We start from the raw sequence: 15,123 nt of genomic DNA on the forward strand, positions 1-15,123 counted from the left end.
AGTCAAGTATCATATGGTTTCACTTATTTGTGGGGCATAACAAATAATATGAAGGACATAGGGAGATGGAGAGGAGAAGGGAGTTGAGGGAAATTGGAGGTGAACTATGAGAGACTATGGACTCTGAAAAACAATCTGAGGGTTTTTAAGGGGCGGGGGGTGGGAGGTTGGGGGAGCCAGGTGGTGGGTATTATGGAGGGCACATATTGCATGGAGCCGTGGGTGTGGTGCATAAACAATGAATTCTGTTACACTGAAAAGAAATTTAAAAAAAAATTTTTTTTTTGAAGACCAAATCCACAACACTTCAAGTAAAAAACCTACAGATGCAGAACAATTTTACATTGACCCCCAAGTCAACGCAAGAAACCATGGGCAACAAGGAGACTGAGTCCTGGGGCTCCCACCAAGACCCTTCATGGCCAAAGCCCTACACTCCCAGTCTTCTCCTCATGGGATTCAGAGGTAACTAGTCAGTCTCTACCTTCAACAGAGCAAACAAATGGAGCAGATACTAAAATGGCCTCTTCCTATGGGGCATCTGGGTGGCTCAGTGGGTTAAAGTCTCTGCCTCCAGCTCAGGTCATGATCCCAGGACCCTGGGATCAAGCCTCGCATCGGGCTCTCTGCTCAGCAGAGAGCCTGCTTCCCTTCCTCTCTCTGCCTGCCTCTCTGCCTACTTGTTATCTCTGTCTGTCAAATAAATAAATAAATAATCTTTTAAAAAATAAAATAAAATGGCCTCTTCCCTCAGCCTGTTCCTTCCATTTTTTTTTAATGTTTTATTTATTTATTTATTTGACAGAGAGCGTAGATAGGCAAAGAGGCAAGCAGAGGCGGAGGGGGAAGCAGGCTCCCTGCTGAGCGGATCCTAGGACCCTGAGATCATGACCTGAGCCAAAGGCAGAGGCTTAACCCACTGAGCCACCCAGCCACTGCCCCTGTTCCTTCCTTTTGTCCCAAGATGCCCACCATTACCTTGTCCTAGGGGGGAATAAGACGGGACAAAACTCCCTTAGTTATCTCCCTAAATAGCTATTTCACTAAACCTTGACCAGCACCCAAGATATAGTAGTTGATCTGCCTTATTCTGAGGTCCTCTGGTGTTAGAATCCAAAGCCTGGGTCCCAACAGTAGGCCAAATCAAAATCCTGCAATGGGGCAACATTAAATAAACCCCTCTTTGCTGTATCCTTCAGTATCACTGCTGACAAAGGAGAGAGACTTCAGAAGTGTTGGCAAGAATTTTCCAAAGCCAGAAGGCTGGACCCAGAGCAGAAGGTCTTGGTAAAGGGAAAAGGACCTAAGCAAATGAGGCTATTGCTTGGGAGCCAGGAGCCTGAGCCAAACCACCTGTGAGGTTGTAGCCAAGGCTAGAAGTCAAGAGCTTGGAGAGTGAGGGTCAGACCAGATGACTCAAATAAACTGAGTTAAAGATCTGCCAACCCACATTTGGGCCATTACAATGTGAGAAGTGATTTTAGTAGGCCTCAAGGTAAAGCATTTTGGAGGGGATTGAGCCTATGGGGCCTACCAAGGGGCAGGTAATGCAATCTGTGTCTCCAAAGTTCCCTTGAACACGAAGAACTAGCAGGATCCAATTCAAAGGATCTAAGAGAAGAGCCATGTTTATTATCTCAAGAGTGGATTTTCCCCTTCAGATAATCCCTTTTTTATAGCCAGGCAGTTCCAAACCTATGGATCATGGCCAGGATCCACTCCCCTAGACTGTTTTGGTAATAGAGACCAACAAGAATGTTTTCTGTCTTTATGTAAACCAGGAGTCTTCTTTATAGAAATAAAACACAAACATACCCATGTAGCCGCTTGCCTACAAAAACATTTATTCTAAGATACACACCCACTCGATCTGAGTTTCCTATGTAAAGCATTATATTCAACCCCACTGGAGCTGACTACTTCCACACTTGGCTTGCTCAGAGGGCATGAGAAATTCATTAACCTGTCCCCAGCTTCTCAGTGTGGCCCACTACAACCTGCACCTTCCTGGTAGGTAAACTTCAGAAGTCTCTCCACTGGCACCAACCCTTGACTCCTCCTCCCCACTCAAGAAACTCAGAAAAGAGCCAATTCAGCATTTTCCGGGGGAGGGGCTGTTGTGGTGGGAAAAAGTCAAAGACTTCCTTCTCTGACACCAGGACAAGACAATAGGGAGATTAGGGCAGGGCTTCTGAAGGACCAGCCTTCCAGCCCAGGAAGCATAAACCCCTGAGATTAACCCTTTGTTGCTCTGCCCCTGCTGCCCTGAGCCTGCCTCCAGGTCTGTGTGAAGGACATATGGGCAGGGACTGGCCTTGGGCAAACTGTGTGTCCTTCAGTCTGCACAGAATAAAGGCCCAAGAGGCACTGTGCTAGAGGGATTGGAGTCTGAATAAATTGCCTGGCAGTCCAGGGTAGGAAGCACCAATTGGGTGGCCAGGGAAATGAGTGTATTCTGCATCTGCAGTAGGAAGGATTTAGGTCAGACCACAAGAGGAGCTGTACAGGAAAATTATGTTCCTCCAGGTATCTTGGAACTGGTCCACTATGGAAACAAGGTATCCACAACGGACACAGATCCTCACCTCTGACTATCCTCACCCCATTCTTCATTTCTTCAATCATAATCTCCAGAGCTGGTCCCAATCAGGCAGCTTCACCTGGCAGCTTCTTATCACTCTAGCAAACCTGCCTCCTCTCTCCCACACCCCTACCACTCAGGGACAGCAATATAGACATAACCCCAGACATAACCACCTGAGATGGGAAAGTGAACATAGCATGAAATCTCTGTGAGGATGACATGCTTCCAGCCCTCCATCCAGCAATGGGGACCTTGTTGATTCTTGAAACAAGTTCTTGAAAGCCTTGCTGGTCCAGTAGGATTGAGTCCTCCACACATAGTCTCATGAAAATAGGGAGGCCTCGCTAGATGCTAAGTATAAACTCTCCACCAGCTCCCTAACCCCCACTCCATATTCAGTGGAGACCCCCTAACTGGCTCTCCTCAATTCCTTCCCTCACTGTAGGCTCAGCACTGAGATGGTCCTGTTCTGATCGCCTATAATCTTTATGTCATTGTTGGTTGTTTTGAGTCTGTGACCCTCTTCTATAGGCAGGTTTCAGGCTCCACACACTGCATTACTCCCTCAAATTAGTTGATGACCTTGATCTGTGCAGACAGATACTTCAGGCCCCAGCCTCCTCTACTCCCACCTGAATTCTAGAAACTTCTCTCCAGGGAACAAGGACAATGGCTCAGAATGAATGATAAAAGCATTTTATTAAAGATTCACCCAAAGATGGATAGAGGGAAGGAGAAGGGGTGGATGGGACACTGAGGGGTTCCTGTCCTGACCTTGCAGGGCCAGTTGCTGCCAAGTGACAGAGGAGTTTGGTCCTGATGTAGAGGGATATCCGGGATCCTGTGGTTGGGAGGGGGCATACATGACCTTGATGATTCTGGAGATGAAACTCCTGATTGTGTTCTCCTCTGACCATGGGAGGTAAAGAGTCAGACCCTTCCCATTCCAGGTGGATCACCAGGCCCAAATCGAGAAGAAACTACCAAACTACAAGAGGGCAGAGCCCACACTGAGGTGACACTGGTAAGATGAGCCCCAAAGAGGGAGGGTGGAGGTGAGGGTGAAGGAAGCACAGAGACACCAGGGCTGGGCCCAGCTGGGCTCAGGGACTGCAGGGACCTCATCTCCTCTATCGGTGGGATCTCTTGGTCATAGTGGTGGTAGAGATGATCTTGCTGCCAGAACTGCCACAAACACCACCACCAAACCCAAAGCCACTTCCGGAGCCAGAGCCAAAACCACTGCCCAGGCCAAATCCAGAACAGCTTCCTAATCCTCCGCCGATGCCCCCGGTGCTAGCGCCACCACTAACCACAGCTGTAAGAGAGAGGCAGAGGATATGCTTATTCCAACAATACTGTCAATCAGGGGTCTCCACCCAAACCAGGGTGAACAAACAGCCATAGCAGGGGCAGAAGGTACTTACAGATGCTCATGGCACTCTGGCGTTCTCCAGACATTCTATGAAGGAGAGAAAGATCAGTGAGTCAGTAGAACCCGGCACCATGCTTAGTTCAGTAAACAGGTCTCAAGCACCTATCCCATCCTTATGCAGTCAGATTAAAGTACTAAGTGAACCTGTTGTCTACTGCCCTGCCTTGTAATGCACCCATGCGGTAATGAAGCAGGTGGTCCAGCAGAGGTACAAACTCCTGGTACTGAGGTCTCTCCCTCCCTCACATTCCTGGCCTGCCTTCCCTATCCCACCTGCACTCCTCGCCCTCCAGCAGCTTGCGGTAGGTAGCAATCTCCACATCCAGAGCCAGCTTCACACTCAGGAGCTCCTGGTACTCGCGCAACATCCGGGCCAGCTCCTCCTTGGCCTTCTGCAGGGCGGTCTCCAGTTCTGTGCACTTGCTGTAGGCATCTTTGAGGGCCAGCTCCCCACGTTGCTCAGCATCAGCCACAGAAGCTTGCAGAGTCTGGCACTGTAGACAATGGCAATGAAGGGGCAGTCATCAGCATCCTGCTGTCAAGGCCTCTCCACCTGTCTTCTGTCCTGTGCCAGCTTTTCTTGGGTTAGGATACCAGGATTCTGTTTGTCCTTCTCCCCACCTACTCTACTCTTAGGCATTTCATTGACTCCAGCCAGGCCCACCAATGTCTCCACCAGACTGATCAGGTGGAGATGAGCAAAAAAAACAATGAAGAGTCAAGAAACCTTATTTATCAGGGTGTCATGTCAGGTTAAGTAGGGTATTGCTGAAAAGACCTGGGTTTGGCTTATATAATGAGTCACAAAGCCCCTTCATGCAAGCTCAGGATCTTCTGGCCTGAGGCCTGATCTTCTTGTCTACTATGGAGACACCCATCTTAGGCCTCTGGCATCATACCATGACCAGAGAATGGTGACACTTACCTGTTTCTTAACATTCTCAATCTCAGCCCTCAGCCTCTGGATCAACCTGTTAAGCTCTGAGATCTCACTCTTGGTATTCTTCAGATTGTCACCATGTTGGTCAACCGAGATCTGGAGCTGCTGGACCTAATATCCAGGAAAACACAGGGAATAAGGAGTCAAGGGTGTTTGGGTAGGGTCTGTTCTCAAATGAACTCAGCAAGAATAGGCACAATAATGGTGGCAAGGATAATACAAAATGTAATATAATCTCAAATCAGATGAGGATCAGAGATTCCTGGGTGATTAGTTCATCTCTGACTTTTGGGCTTGAGCTTCGATCACCTGTTCACAGAAATCAAAAGCAGAGCCTCAGAAGCCCCAGGGAGAGATTCCTGACACCAACCTTGGTCTGGTACAGGGCTTCAGCCTCAGCCTTGCTCTTCTGGGCAATCTCTTCATACTGGGCACGGACCTCAGCAATGATGCTGTCCAGGTCCAGGTCCCGGTTGTTGTCCATGGACAGGACCACAGATGTGTCTGAGACATGAGTCTGCATCTGGGACAGCTCCTGCAGGGAAAATATCATATGTCAGGCCCCCAGAGGAGTCTTCCCTAATCTCTGACACCAGAAATCTACTGTGGTCATGGAATGGCCATGCCACAGGCTCAAAGGGAAGCAGAGATGGCTGGCATCCCAGTGTGTAGGGAGGTGGAAGAATGGTAAGTTTCTATGTAGAAATCAAGTGATTGATGACATTTCAAGACAGAAAAGTAATGCTTCTAGTCTTCACTGGCTCTCTGGGATCCATAAGCCACCCCACGTCAGCAGATGTTCAGTACATTGAATAGAAGGGAAGGGAATGAATTCATATTACCAGGGAAATACTAGACAGCAAGAAATTCTATCCCGTGCAATCTTGAGATCTAATGACCCCTTCTAAGACAACATCTGGTTTCAAAAACATCCTGGCTGAGTCTCTCACTTCAACTCTATCTCTGAGCTTGCTGAGAGCACCCTCAGCAAGTAAGGGGGCTGGAATCCTTTCAAAGAACTGTGACTTTCCACCGCAGCCTCACAGATTTGGGATTCCCTTCTTCAAATGCAGGGGGATGGAGTCCTCACCGCAGCGAAGAGGACCCTCAAGAAGTTGATCTCATCATTCAGAGCATCCACCTTGGCCTCCAACTCCACCTTGCTCATATAGGCGGCATCCACATCCTGCAGAGGAGGCAGGGAAGAGACAAGGTACAGAAATTCCAATAGGGGCAAGGGGATGTTAAGTGACACACAAAGGTGTTCTCAGCAGCATTTAGGAAAGACATCTTAGCACCAGGAAAAGTGGCAAGGGACTAATCATTTGATGTCCTCTGCCCTAAATCCAACTGCAGAAATGGAAGTTAATGATCCAAATGGGCATTTTTCCCAACTTCACTTCCTTATGGTCTGGTTCGGTTACCCCCTCCTTTGACCACATAGATCTGGATAGTACCAAGTGGGATAAAGGAGAGGCCAAGATGGACCAGACACATGATTCAAGCCAAAGAGCACTCCCAAGGGAAAAAGCACCCTCACAGCCTCTTTGGCCCCTCCTTCATGTCTTACCTTCTTGAGGACCACAAAGTCATTCTCAGCAGCTGCACGCTTGTTGATCTCATCTTCATACCTGGGAGTAGAGGTGGGAAGGAGAAGACAGAAACCCCACAATGAGCTGATGTTTCCTGGACCTCTGCTGCTGGGTTTCAAACATCTAACTCTTTGGAAATATCCAGGTAATTGTCTACATTTTCCCATTTTCATACAAATATCCATTCAACCTACATTTACAAGTTACATGTGTGAGATACCAGTCTAAACCCGAGTTTATTCAAAGATGTGAAAATCAAGCTTAATAAAGACTGTTTCCCAGATACAAGGTGGGAGGAGGACAAACAACCACAATCTGGTTGGTTTTATTTCTGTAGAAGGGCTGTCCATTTGGTGGATTCAATTATCAGGAATGTTGCCAACACCAGTTCTCTTTCTTTGTTGTGAGAATGAATAGAGAGAGGCTGCTGGGATTATCTCAGCTCTGTCATACTAGGAGCATATTAAGAACTACTATGTGCTAAATGCTCATTATATCCAGTGCCATACTATCTGATTTCTCAATCTCATTTAATTTCAATTAATTCTCAAAAGCTAACATTATTATCACCATTTTAGAGATGAAGAAAAACAAGGCTCAGAGAGGTTAAGCAAGTTACCTAAGAGCACATAACTAGTAACTAGAGGACTCAGTATTCAAACAAGGTCCATCTGTCTCTATAACCTGTATTCTTCTGACTATGCTACACCTCTGCTCATCTGTATGGTTTTTTATCTTGCTTGTATATGGCAAGGCCAACTCCCTGAACATATCACTCATTTTCTGTTTGAGGCAACTCAGAGTTAAGAGACCTCACCCCATTAAAAAGGGCCCATATAGATGCAGGAGAACAAACTAGAGAACCTTCCTGACCCTTTTGGGATCTCTTCAGAGCTGGAATTCTAAATGACTAGACAGGAGCCCAAGATTCTGGGGCATGGCTGGGCGGACTCTTTCAGGCAGCATCCTTCTTTCCTCTGCACATACTTGGTCTTAAAGTCCTCCACGCTGTCCTGCGTGGTCTTCAGCTCAGACTGCAAGCGTCCTTTGTCATTGACCAAGGTATCCAACTGCTTCCTCAGGGCACTGATGTAGGCCTCAAAGAGAGGCTCAAGGTTTTTGCTGGATGTAGTGGTCGTCTGCTGCTGGAGGAGGTTCCACTTGGTCTCCAAGACTTTATTCTGTTGCTCTAAGAACCGCACCTGTATTTTAAAAAGTCACCAACCAGCAGATGAGGGCCTGAAGCTTTGGCAGGAGGACTGCCCAAGGCCAGCCAGGTGACTCGAGAGCCATGCAAGTAGGGCCACCGTGTTGCCACTCCAGGTACCATCTACTGGGACCCTGCTTCAGGCAGCAAAGCAGGTGGCCCTGCTTCATGGCAGCAAATGGGCCACATGCATTGTGGAGAACAGAGCACAGCCAGAGCCACAGAGCCTGACTATGCAGCAAGTACAACTTCTTGACCCCAGGGATCCAGAGGCCCTGGGGGTGAAGGTGCCAAAGAGAACATTGAACTTTTAGGAAGAATAAAATAAACAAAAGTAGGAGATACAACCACAGTCTGGGACTCTTGCATTTAAAGTGATCCTGACCTAAGGCAAAGGAATGATGAATTCACTGACAAATTTTTAAATAAATGGACCTAGTGTGTCTCTTTAAACCTGTGTACAATGGAGTCTGAATAGTTAAGATCAAGGCCTAGACACATTCTGAGTTTCAGCCAGGCTTACCCTGCAAGGGGACTTCCTGGAACTCTCCCTCTCTCGACAAAGACATCTAACCAGATAAACCAGGGTAGCAGCTTGGCATGATATTCCCACTATGTGCTTCAGAGCTGAAAGAAAAGCAGGTTAGGGTGACTGAACACAGTCTGAACCCAAAAGGTGAGATGAGGGAAGATGAGACAAGGAAGCACAAAACCCTGGGTCTTACTTTTGTATCTGTATGTTCTGGAGTCACCGTAAAGCCTCTGTAAGCTACTGATGACTTATTCAACGAGTAAGAAGAGCAAACACTGCCACTCAGTCTACTTTGAGATGGATCAGTCTTGCCCCATTCATCTAAGAAGACTAAAACGGATGTACAGAGAGCCAGGACAACCTTGACTGAGTGGCTATACTCATTCCCTCAGTCATTAACCTCTGGCTGACTCAGCAATCTGGGCTGATCTGCTTGCTATAATCCATCATACTTGGCAGCAATTGAGCTTAAAGAACTTGAATCTCTAGACCCTGCACAGAAAAAGAAGTTGGATTACAAAAAGAAAAGGAGACATCCCTCTTCTCTTCAAACAGATCCAGGAAATGAGCAATTTTTCCCAGGGTCAGGAGGATGAAGGAGATGACCCTCCAAGGTCATCATCAGCTGACCTTGGAACCCAGAGTCTGTCATTGGCATCGATCCCCTTTTCATTTGGGAAACCAGCCTGGCTTTCTTCAGCTCCAACAACAGAAGTGCCAAGAATTATGTTAACTATAATTCATTTTAGTTAATTATTAAATTATTAACCATGTCATTTCTGAAACCAAAATCTGAGAAAAAGGTGGGATGCCTGGATTCAGAAAAGTTGACCGATCTGCCCAGTATCCCACAGCGCATCTAGGAAGACTCCAAACATTGCACTGGTCTGAGCAGCCTGTGCATTGGTCTCACCAGCCAAGCACAAAAGAGGAAGAATTCCCCTTTAACAGCTGGAACACAGAGGCCCTGAGTTCAGTGGTTTTTAATGCTGCAACAGGCTCAGTTCTGAGATGCCAGGATTCAGAAGCCCTGGTTTCTACCACCTTGTCTGGCCAAGGGGACAGCTCACCTTGTCGATGAATGAGGCAAACTTGTTGTTGAGCGTCTTGATCTGCTCCCGCTCCTCAGTCCGGACCTTCTGGATCTCGGGGTCGATCTCCACGTGGAGTGGGGTCAGCAGGCTCTGGTTGATGGTGACCTCCTGAATCCCACCAGCAGGGCAGGCAGGGAAGGCAGGACCACCCCGTCCACTGAAGGAACCCCCAAATCCACTACCAAAGTTGCCAGCACCAAAACCAGCTCCAAAGCTGCCAGGGCCGAAACCTCCAGCAGACCCAAAACCAGCACCTTGTCGGGACCCAGCCATGCTGATGGCGATGCTTTTTCTCCCCCCAAGGTTGTAGAGGCTCCTGCTCCCAAAGCCACCAGAGGAGCAGCGGCCAGTGCCCCCAGACACGGAGAATGAGCTGAATGCAGCCCTCTTGCCCCCACCGACAACGGCTGAGCCACAGCTAAAGCCCGGGGACCTGCCTCGGACACACTGTTGTCTGGCGATCATGGCTGGAGAGAGCGAGCTTGGAGTTGTCAGAAATGTGAGGGGCCAGGCCTGTGAATGCTGCAGCCCTAGCCTGGGTCTCTTATATGTGCTAGAGCAGCAGGGCTTGGTTGCAGGGGCATAAAGGGAAAAATCTGAAACATCTCTGGGCTTGGCCTTTGGCACAGGCCCATCCTTCTCGTATCCTGCTGAGTATGTCACAAACACACCTACAGATGTCATTCGGAGGGCACCGTTTACAGGAGCCCAACACACTCCCCTCTGGGAGAGCTTGAACCAGTGCCCCAGGGCCTCGTGAATCACATGCCCCTGCCCAGGCCCTGCCCTTCGGGCCTGCCACTCACTGCACTTCCATTTCGACAGCCTCCCCACGGCCCCCCAGCTCCCTATAAGATGGCCCAGCCCATTGCCCTTTCTCTCACTCCGCAGAGTTTAGAAACCAAGGGCCTGGATTCAAGGGCACAGCCCACTCTTACCCACTCTGCAAACCTGGAGCAGGTCATCGTCTGGGGCTCAGTTGCTTCACCCAGAAATTGGAGACAAAACAAATATTTACCTTCACCTCCTCTCAAGATACGAGATGGTCATCACTGTGAACTGTCAGAAGCTGAACCTGTATTTATTACCAACATTATAATCCCTCCATCTGCACTCGACCCCACACGCACCTACAAGAGAAGAAATCCATATTCCAGCCTTAGAGCCTTCCAAACCTAGATCAAGCCTCACCCCAACTTGACACAATTGTTGAGGACCTACTATGTACCTGCCATGGAGCTGGGGGCAGAGGAGAGTCAACTCTGCCTCAGGCTCTCAAGACTCCCTTTCCTTCTCCAGCCCCCATTTGGGTCTGTTTGTAGGATTCTAGTGTAGATTCTAGTGTAGTGTTCTCCTGTCTAGGTTCCTATTGGGTGTGCCCACTGCTCCATTTCTGCCCAGTTGTTTGCTAGACTCCACCAGGACAGAGCATGTTCTGTTTTCCTATAATGGTCCCAACATTCAGGGCAGGAGTCTGTAACTCTTTTGGCGTAGAGGACCCCTTTGGCAGAATAGGGAAACTCATGAGCTCCTTCTCAGAGCAATGTTTTTAAATGCAAAATCCTAGTGTTAAGTTCTAACTTAAATTCTTCCCCACTGAGTGACATAGACCTGTGTTCAAATCCCATCCGTTGCCACTAATTAGATGAACTCATTCAACCCATCCTCTCATCTATAAAGGGACCCCACAGTGCCTGGCACACAGTAGGTCAGTGGACATTCATTCTTATCTGCCCAGACTTTGCCATTACCACTTAGGATGAGAAATTAGACAAATCTGTTTCCCTGCCTCTCTTCTCAAGCCCTGATAAGATTGTCATCCCCCCTGATAAGATTCCAAATCTGAGGAAGAGCAGTGATCGGGGCCTGGGTAATTCCCACAGGTCCGAGCTGACCCTGACTGACTAAAAGCTGGCCATGGCAGAAAAGACCAGCCTCCCTGCAAAGAGAAAGGGCAGGGCCCATGGGGTGCAAAGAGGGAGTGGATCTAGTGGATCTAGTTCTTGGGGACAGGGCTGCAGGGAAGACTGGGCCAGCTGGGAGCCCCCCTCCTCTCCCCACCACAACCCTTACCCCCTCCCTCTGCCCCCCTCCTGCCTCTACCTCTGGTCTGCACCCCTCCCTCCGCACCTCCCACCTCAGCCTCTGCTCAGCTCAACCCTCTGATATGCAGGAGACCTCTCAATGGATGGAGGGTGGGTGGAGGAGTCATGGCAGAGAGGCCAGGAGCCTAAAACAGAAAGCAACAGGGGGGCGTGCCTGGGTGGCTCAGTAAGTTAAGAGTCTGCCTTTGGCTTGGGTCATGATCCCAGGATCCTGGAATCCAGCCCCGCATCAGGCTCCCTGCTCGGCAGGAGTCCTGTTTCTCCTTCTCCCACTCCCCCTGCTTGTGTTCCCTCTCTCACCGTCTCTCTGCCAAATAAATTTTAAATCTTAAAAAAAAAAAAAAAAGATGGGGGGGTGCCTGGGTGGCTCAGTTGGTTAAGCAGCTGCCTTTGGCTCAGGTCATAATCCCAGCGTCCTGGGATCGAGTCCCACATCGGGCTCCTTGCTCAGCGGGGAGCCTGCTTCTCCCTCTGCCTCTGCTGCCACTCGACCTGCCTGTGCTCGCTCTCTTGCTCTCTGGCAAATAAATAAATAAAGTCTTTAAAAAAAAAAAAAGAAATCAAGGAAGGAAAGAAGGAGGGAAGGAAGGAAGGAAGGAAGGAAGGGGGAAGGGGTGGAAGGGATGGCGAGTGGGGATAATATATAATATATAATCAATCTAATTTTGTGCCTGTGGGTATTTCTCAACTGAGGTACTTCTCATGAAGCTAAAGCTAAATCGCGGCACATACCATGCTCAGATAAAAAATAAGGAAAAGGCCATAGTGCTTTTTAGATAGAAGGGACTCTCATTTACAGCTGCCATTATGTGTTGGACACTGGATGCTGTTCTTAGAACAGTTCCATTCCTCACAACATTCCTGCAAAAGAAGTGTTGCTATGCTCAGTTTAGAGCTGCAGACACTGAGGCTCAGAGAGGTTTTGTAACTTGCCTGAGCTCACACAGCTAGGATGTGGTGACCGTGGAAAGCCAGACCTCTCTGTCTAACTGCAAAGCTTGTGACCTTAACGGCTACACTATAATGCTTTACATTAGCAACTCTTCCCCACACAGTAACTTCAGAAAAAACAACAACAACAACAAACCATATGGCAACTTCTACAGACCCGTAGCTTATGATCCACCAGAACAGCAACAGGGTCTTGACCAGCCCACTGCGTATTCTGCAGAACTGTCTCTGTTCCTTCTGTCCTTGCTTTTGTCACATGATTGGTTGCTTGGTGTAGGTGACCCTGTCTTTGCAAGTATCCAGTAAGGTAGGAAATCATCCCAAGGGGCAATTCTAAGTCCTTCAATTAACCAAATCAAAATTAACTTAACTTACAAATTCTACAATAAATCCAAACCAAACAGGAAGAAAGTTCTAGACCAGAGCCATATTCTGTGGCTTTATTAAGTCAGAATTTTCAGAAGTTCACACAACCATCCAGCAGCAGCCTGAAAAACTGAGGGCAGACATATGTTCAGTCTGCAAGAGCGATTTTGCCCTCAAGTGAGAGAAGCAATCATGAGAGAAAAGGGAGAAATGCCTGCTGCCCGCCTGGTCTGGAGTCAGGAGACTGGATGAGGCGACACTAGCAGACCACAAGGGCCAAAAGCCAGTCTCATTCCACCCCCACAGCTTCCACTACTGTCCTCCGTGACCCTTCCTCATCTGGCAACCAGCTGTTCCTGATCTTATCAAAGAGGATGAGCAGCTGACAGGGGCGTGGAGCAGGGGCAGGAGGGAGTGTTTGCTCTGGGCTTTCTGGGTGAGGGAGACAAGCCCTCACTTTCAGTCTGGGATTACAGGGATCCCGAGGTCTTTTACTCAGCCCAAACCTGCTGTGTGCTGTCAGAAAGCGCCCGCTCCTTCCGTGGCCCGTCTGTGCCCTTGACCGTTCTGTCGTTGTCACCGGGCCTCAGCTGCCCCATGGGGTCTGAGTCATTCTTTTGGGAGTCAGAGCCAACTTGGGGATCAGAGACTCTGTAGAAAAGTGCCAGTCAGCATTTCGGGAAGGGACCAGGGAGAACAGTGGGCTGGGGGAGGGTTCTGTGCACAGGGTCCTCCCTTTCCCACCCTGGGCATGAGCAACCAGGGGTTACTTGGCACATTTTGACCACAAAACATTCTTGTTATCAAAGACATGCATAGCCCTATTTGTAAAACAGATAAAAGGAGTCATGCTCCAACTGGTGCAGACCAGGGTCCTGTGAGCTTCTCACCCACTGCCTGCATTCCTGAACAGCCCCTGGGGTCCTCAGGCTCCAGGAACTCCTTGTGGGAGCCCCTGTGTCCAGACCAGTCCCAGTCTTCAATGAGTATTACTAAAGAACATGTCGTTGTCAGTGGGCCTTCCTGACAAGGGATTTAATCTGAATTTTATTGTATGATAATGCAAATGTCTCCAATTGGGTTTTAAGCTCTAAATGTAATTTCAGTGAAACCATTTGCTTGTTTTACTCTACCAGGAAAAGCTCCCCCCAGCTCCCAGCCTGCTTTCTCACTTATAAAATGAAAAGTATGGAGTAGATTGAATACAAAATCACTTCCAGCTCCAGTACCCCCCTGCTTCTCTGTTTCTTTTTCTATAAACCAGCATACCCAGTTGTTATGAACTTGGACTCTGGAATCAGATTGATTAGGTTGCACGTCCAGCTCTGCTACTTGCTGGCGGTGTGACCTTGGATGAGTTACTTAGCCACTCTGTTCCTCAATGGCCTCATCTGCAAGAATTGCTTTTATCAGAGGCTGTTGTGAAGAGTCAGTCAGAGGGTTGACAGCAGGGCCAGCCCACAGCAAGCACTCTGTGGACATTAGCTGTCATTCCTAGAAGGTGTCGGACATGGCAGGGGTGGGGAGGTTCATCTATACTCCATCTCCTAGAACAGAAGCATCACTCTTGAGTATGACTATCTCCTAAACTAGACCACTCAGGTCAGTAAGGTGGAGCTGGTTTTGCTATGTGCTAAGACTTTGTTCCTAAGCTGTGGTTTAGGGTTTGGCTCAAAATCCCTCTGCTGGCCTTCCGGTAACCCTGGAGGAAGTGTTCATGGGGCATGTCTGGGCTCTTCCAAGGAAGATGGGGTGACCATGCTCAGAATACAAGGAATATCAAGAAAGGTTCATTCCAACAGGAGTTCTAAGGTTGCCCGGGAAGGGGTGGGTGCAGTGATAGCCTCAACTCAGGTACACTGATTTGGCACCAGGGTTTCAGGGTGTGGAGGGCATAGACTAGTTGGATATAGAATAAGGTGTGGGGTCCAGGCTCAGAGTAGGGGGTTGTGGAGATGAGGAGGAAAAGGGAGGACTCAGAGAGACATGATAGAGGAAGGACCAGAAGATTTGGAGAGAAAGGGATGCATGGTTGGGACAGAGGCAGCCTTAAGAGGGAAGAGCATAGGGCTTGAAATCAGCAACCCTCGACTTCACTAAGCAGCTATATGGCTGCTGGTCTAAGAGTTAACTTCTGTGAGCCTTAATTGCTTCACCTGTAAAATGGGCTATCACATGCATCCCCCTTATTGGATTCTGAGACTGCTTGAGGTCATGAGCAGTGTAATATATTTATAAGCCACGAGTCCAATTAAAATGTGGATTTTTTTCCAGTTTTTTTTTAAAGATTTTATTTATTTATTTGACAGAGAGAGAT

General features: G+C 48.5%; 1 protein-coding gene across 1 annotated transcript; it reads right to left on the reverse strand.

Moving 5' to 3' along the window:
* Positions 1 to 3,423: 3,423 nt before the first annotated feature.
* Positions 3,424 to 9,849, reverse strand: KRT4 (keratin 4). Its single transcript, XM_059404865.1, has 9 exons — positions 9,361 to 9,849; positions 7,539 to 7,753; positions 6,530 to 6,590; positions 6,050 to 6,145; positions 5,330 to 5,494; positions 4,945 to 5,070; positions 4,293 to 4,513; positions 4,012 to 4,046; positions 3,424 to 3,902 (listed from the first exon to the last, which is right to left on the reverse strand). Exons 1-9 carry the CDS (start codon positions 9,847 to 9,849, stop codon positions 3,715 to 3,717), a joined length of 1,596 nt encoding a protein of 531 aa, XP_059260848.1. The 3' UTR covers positions 3,424 to 3,714.
* Between the last annotated feature and the right edge of the window lie 5,274 nt (positions 9,850 to 15,123).

The sequence above is a fragment of the Mustela nigripes genome, chromosome 6 (genome assembly GCF_022355385.1).
Source record: "Mustela nigripes isolate SB6536 chromosome 6, MUSNIG.SB6536, whole genome shotgun sequence".
In the NCBI taxonomy this organism is placed as follows: domain Eukaryota; kingdom Metazoa; phylum Chordata; class Mammalia; order Carnivora; family Mustelidae; genus Mustela; species Mustela nigripes.

Bases quoted from the DNA above. Each gene is read 5' to 3' on its own strand.
- KRT4 (XM_059404865.1), bottom strand. From the start codon at position 9,849: ATGATCGCCAGACAACAGTGTGTCCGAGGCAGGTCCCCGGGCTTTAGC. The intron at 6,591-7,538 runs GTATGTGCAGAG...CTCTACTCCCAG, and splicing joins GTGGAGGACTTTAAGACCAA to GTATGAAGATGAGATCAACA. The intron at 5,071-5,329 runs GTTGGTGTCAGG...CCTGGATATTAG, and splicing joins AAGCCCTGTACCAGACCAAG to GTCCAGCAGCTCCAGATCTC.